The sequence below is a fragment of the Galeopterus variegatus genome, unplaced genomic scaffold (genome assembly GCF_000696425.1).
Source record: "Galeopterus variegatus unplaced genomic scaffold, G_variegatus-3.0.2 Scaffold1839, whole genome shotgun sequence".
Classification (NCBI taxonomy): Eukaryota; Metazoa; Chordata; class Mammalia; order Dermoptera; family Cynocephalidae; genus Galeopterus; species Galeopterus variegatus.
The window spans coordinates 144,929-150,928 of record NW_007727950.1 but is presented as its reverse complement, the minus strand read 5'-3'; the positions used below and the strand labels follow the sequence as shown (position 1 = coordinate 150,928).

Genomic DNA, 6,000 nt, shown 5'->3' with positions numbered 1-6,000 from the left:
AAGTTGCTCCTGAACATTGAAGCAAATGAATAGCCAGTTTCTTTAAGCCAAATTTTGCTGTACAGTGGAGAAGAGTCGGAAGTTCTTTGAAATGAGCATCTGTAAGCATAAGAAGTAGTAGAATTTAACATGTTTTTGTTATAGCTGCAATCCCATATAAAGTCAAACACAATCTACTCCTAAAAGTAAGTGTCAGAAAGCAGAGCAGACTTTTAGTGTAAACAAGTGCATACAAGAAGCCTGTGGTTTTTTAGCAATGTAGAGTCTTTCTTTTCTATTTCTCATCTTAAAATAACTGTAAATTATTATTCTTACTAGCATTAATGTCCTGCTCTTACTCACGGCTAAATTTAATTTAGAAAGCCACATTAGCTTTTTAATTGTAAAACAAAACATAGCTAAAACATTATGTTGTAATAACTCCTTTGAATGTACTTTTACATCAGCCAAACACTAAATAACAAAATTCTATAAGATCATCTATAAAACCATTTTGTATTTTCTACTGCCATGTCTAGTTTGTTTCCTTCTGAAGTTGAAATGAACATGAAATTCCTTGAGGGATTATATTAGATTTTTATATAAAGTAAGTGTCAGAAAGCAGAGCAGACTTTTAGTGTAAACAAGTGCATACAAGAAGCCTGTTGGTTTTTAGCAATGTAGAGTCTTTCCTTTCTATTTCTCATCTTAAAATAACTGTAAATTATTATTCTTACTAGCATTAATGTCCTTCTCTTACTCAATCTTACTAGCATTAATGTCCTTCTCTTACTCAAGGCTAAATTTAATTTAGAAAGCCACATTAGCTTTTTAATTGTAAAACAAAACATAGCTAAAACATTATGTTGTAATAACTCCTTTGAATGTACTTTTACATCAGCCAAACACTAAATAACAAAATTCTATAAGATCATCTATAAAACCATTTTGTATTTTCTACTGCCATGCCTAGTTTGTTTCCTTCTGAAGTTGAAATGAACATGAAATTCCTTGAGGGATTATATTAGATTTTTATATATTTTTTTTCAAAAACTAACTGCAACACACAATACAGGTAAGCACTTTTATAAGCAATTTCAGTACAGACATTTTCATCAGGATTTTACAACTTTCACATCAATGTTTTAGAGTTTGATTTTTAAAAATTAATTAATTTTAATTGACTCATGATAATTGTACATATTGACAGTGTACAGTGTGATGTAGACAGTGTGTAATAATCAAATTAGGGTATAGATTTTGAATTTCATAATTATTAACTATCAATTAGAAGATGTATTAATTATGCATAACTATAAATGAGTGTAAACTGCTGTCCAGTGACAAACAAAAGAAAGCACAATCTGATGAGTGATGGTTTGTCATATAAATTACATACCAGCTTAACAGCTGTGGCATTATTAGAGGCAAGAATGTGAAGACTTATAGCAATGGAAACAAAGGCGTCAAACAAAAGTCAATTCTCTTCCAGCAAACTTCTAAAGCAATGGAAAACAGCTATCTCATAACATTTTTGAAACTCAAAATAACTTAGTTATTTTCTTAAACTCAGCAGTATTTACTTTAGAAACAATTTATAATCTTACTCATTAGATTAAAATAATAGATTTCTTAAGAAGATGCAAGAACCTTTCGAATGTGCTTAATTTGCAATGTATATCTGCTTGATTTCATGGCAATTTTCATTTAATTAATCCAGATTCATTGCATCTGCTTTTGTTATCAAGCTGTAAATAGAAAGTGAAATAAGTCAGGCACAGAAAGATAAATACCGCATGTTCTCACTCATATGTGGGAGCTAAAAAATAATAACGTGTTGATCTTTTAGAAGTAGAGAAAACAGAAGCTGTGAAGGGGAGGGGGGATAGGGAGGGGTTGGTTAATGGATGCAGAATTACAGCTAGACAGGAAAATTAAGTCCCAGTGGTGTACAGTAGTGCTAGGCATCTATAATTAACAAAAATTTACAGTATGTTCTCAAATGGCTGGAAGACAGGAGCTTAAATGTTCTCATCACAAAGAAACAATATATTTTGCAATTATGAATTTGCTAACTGCTGTGATTCGATACTACACATTATATATATATTTAAATATATGTACTCTACCCCATAAATATGTACAATCCATACATTTCAATTAAAAAATAAATTAAAAAAAAATATGTTCTCATCACAAAGAAACAATATATTTTGCAATTATGAATTTGCTAACTGCTGTGATTCAATACTACACATTATATATATATTTAAATATATGTACTCTACCCCATAAATATGTACAATCAATACATTTCAATTAAAAAATAAATTTAAAAAAAATTAAAGATGTAAATAGAGAAGCCATAATTCACAATAAGGTGTGGCAAACTTACTTTTGATTTTTTTCTGTACAAAATAAATTTTCAGTTTTCAGTTTTTCAACCAATGTCTATCAAATGGTAATTTCAGGAGAACAATAAAACGTCTGGGGTGAATTTTTCAAGGAAAGTCCAATGTCACTCATCTTACAAATAAAAAACAGATGAGTTGGCACATAGCCACGAAATTGAGTTGCATACTTGTCTGTCAGAACTGTTTCTAAACTGTTCAAGATAATCCCTATAAAAGATGGCCAATAATTAGACTGAAGTAATCAAACCAAAGCTTTCAAAAGATTAACCTAGCCCACCAGAATGATAAAATGGGAATATAACCAGATTGAGAATATAAGTATTAAATAAAAATTTAATAGTAAGATGAGTAGGGGAACTGTAAGTGCATGACCATGTAATCCATTTGTTCTCATAAATCATTATCTGTAATAGTAATTATTTATTATTTAGAGTAGGATAACCAGGTGGCCACTTTAAGACAAAACAATGAAGCACACGATAAAGAGAAGATTAAAAGTCAGGAGATCTGCATTCTAATCCCAGTTCATGCACTAAATCTGTGGTCCTTAAGAAAGTTCCTTCATCTCCCTGGATCTGTTTCTTCATTTATAAAATTAGAGGGTTTGCATCAGAACTGTAGAACTTTGGATACTCTTCTGGGCTAGATGACATGCCATAGATAATGTAAGCCAACAGACTCTCTGGAAGGTAATTTTTCCAGGGTGTTAATCAGACATTAATTAAAAGAGTAAGAAAGGTATTTGCGAAGGTTGAAGAAAAGTAATAATTTTCATGTCTTTTATAGTAGGTTTGGAATCTGGTAAAATGTTAGTATTTTTGCAGACCTGTAAAATACTGCTGGGTTTATGAAACTTTTTGCTCTGTGATGGGAGAACCAATATGTAACATGTGAGGTTACACATCCTGCCAAACAATAGTCATATAATTCAATTCAGAATTTCAAGCAACAACAAAAAAATACTTCCAAGGTTATCATACTTCTAAAACCTTGATAATGTAAACAGAATGCCCAAGGGAGCTAATGGTCCATCAAAGCCCTATGCTGCAGTTTTATTATTTCTCTTATTGCATAAATTATGAGAGTGGACAGTGCTTAAGTAGATGTACACTTTACTTTGAACCTCAATTTTGTATTCACCTCATTAACTGTTGCAATTTAATTCTTTTTATTAAAATATTCTCTTAAATACTTAAGAGAAAAAATTAAAAGTTGTACCCACTTCTTATCTCCTTTGTTAATGTCTCAAGGAACATCATACAAGATATTCTTTCTTTCAAATGTTTTAGTTGAAAAGGTTAAATTTCTTTCTTTTATTTTATGGATCATATATATTTGTGGGGTGCAGAACTGAATATCAATACATAAGTACAATATGTTGTGATCAAATCAGGACAATTAATATACTCAGGTTTACAAAACAAAATCAATAACTGACCCTTAACTAGTCTCTTGCCAATCCCACTCCCTTCCACATTTCCCACTTCTAATAATCACCATTCTGTTCTCTCTCTTTTTTTGAAAGTTTAACATATTATTGTTATTGTTGCTTTCTTTCTTTTCTTTCTATATTTTAGCTCTCACTAATGAGTGAGGACATGTATTTCTCTTTCATCCTTGTATGCTGACAAGGATTCAGAGAAAGGGGAAACTCCCTACACTGTTGGTAGGATTGTAAATCAGTGCAGCCATTACGGGAAACAGTATGGAGGTTCCTCAAACAACTACATATAGAATGATCCAGCAATCCCATTGCTGGGTATATACCCAAAGGAATAGAAATCATCAAGTCCAGGAATACCTGCACTCCCTTGTTTATTGCAGCTCTATTTACAATAGCCAAGAGTTGGAACCAACCTAAATGGACATCTCCATGAGTCTGGAGAAAATTATGTTAAGTGAGAAAAGCCAGGTATTTCTGTTTCTTTGTCCAGATTCATCCATGTTGCTGTGAATGGCAGAATTTCATTCTTTTTTTATGGCACAGTAGTATTCCATTGAGTATATATACCACATTTTCCTTACCCAGTAGTCCATCGATGTATGCTTAGGTTGGTTCCATATTTTGGCTATTGTAAATAGAGCTGCAATGAACCTGGAAGTGCAGATATTCCTTGGACATGATGATTTCCATTCCTTTGGATATATACCAAGTAGAGGAATTGCTGGATCATATGGTAGTTCTATCTGTAGTTGTTTGAGAAACCTGCATACTGTTTTCCATAATGGCTGTGCTAATTTATGGTCCCATCAACAATGTAGAAGAGTTCCCCTTTCCCTGTATCCTCACCAGTATTTGTTATTCTTGGTATTTTTAATAATAGTCACTCTAACCAGGGTGAGATGGTATCTCAGTGTGGTTTTGATTTGCATTTCTCTGATGACTACTGATGCTGAGCATTTGATAATAGCCAGTCTAACTGGGGTGAGATGATATCTCAGTGTAGTTTTGATTTGCATTTCCCTGATGCTGAGTGATGCTGAGTATTTTTTCATGTGTCTGTTGGACATATGTATATCTTCCTTTGAGAAATGCCTATTCAGCTCCTTTTGCCAATCTTTTAATTGGGATACTCATTTTCTTACTGTTGAGTTGTTTGAGTTCTTTGTATATTAATCTCTTCTCAGATGCACAGTTTGCAAATATTTTCTGTCATTCTGTAAGTTGTCTTTTTGCTCCATTGTTTCTTTTGCCATGCAGAAGGTTTTCAGTTTGATATAATCCCATTTCTTTATTTTTTTGTTGTTGCCTGTGCTTTTGGGGTCACATTCATAAAGTCATTGTCCAGTCCTTTGAGGAGTTTTATAGTTTCAGGTCTTACACTTAAGTCTTTAATCAATTTTAAATTGATTTTAGTATATGGTGACAGGTACAAGTTCAGTTTCATTCTTCTGCATATGGGTGTCCAAGTTTCCCAGCACCATTTATTGAAGAGGCAGTCTTTTCCCCAATGTATGTTCTTGTTTCCTTTGCCAAAGATCATCTGGCTGTAAGTATGTGAGTTGATTTCTGGGTTCTCTATTCTGTTCCATTGGTCTGAGTGGTTTTATGCCAGTACCATGCTGCTTTGGTTACTATAGCTTTGTAGTATAGTTTGAAGTCAGGGAGTGTTATGCCTCTGGCTTTTTTTTTTTTTTTCTTTTTTGCTTTGGCTATTCAGGGTCTTTTGTTGTTCCATATGAATGTTAGGATTGTTTTTTCTATTTCTGTGAAGAATGTCAATGGTATTTTGATTGTGATTGCATTGAACCTGCAGAGTGCTTTGGGCAGTATGGACATTTTCATGATGTTAATTTTTCCAATCCAAGAACATGGGATGTCTTTCCATCTTTTTGTGTCCTCTTTAATTTCTTGCAGCAGTGATTTGTAGTTTTTGTTGTAGAGATCTTTCATCTCCCTGTTAAGCTGATTCCTAGGTATTTCATTTTTTTGGAGACTATTTTAAATGGACTTGCTTTCTTAATTTCTTTTTCTGCTAGTTTGTTATTGGAGTATAAAAATGCTACTGATTTTGCTTGTTGATTTTGTATCCTGCAATTTTACTGAAATCATTTATCAGGTCCAAGAGTTTTTTGGTACAGTCTTTAGGTTTTTCTGTATGTAGGA

The 6,000-nt window shown here is 32.6% G+C and overlaps 1 protein-coding gene across 1 annotated transcript in view; it reads right to left on the bottom strand.

Moving 5' to 3' along the window:
* The window catches only part of LOC103595765 (B-cell scaffold protein with ankyrin repeats-like), a 168,324-nt gene that overhangs the window by 30,969 nt on the left and 131,355 nt on the right, over positions 1-6,000 (bottom strand). Inside the window, exon 7 of the mRNA XM_008579230.1 lies at positions 16-99. Coding sequence (XP_008577452.1) covers positions 16-99 — 84 coding nt within the window. The remainder of the gene's footprint in view (positions 1-15; positions 100-6,000) is intronic.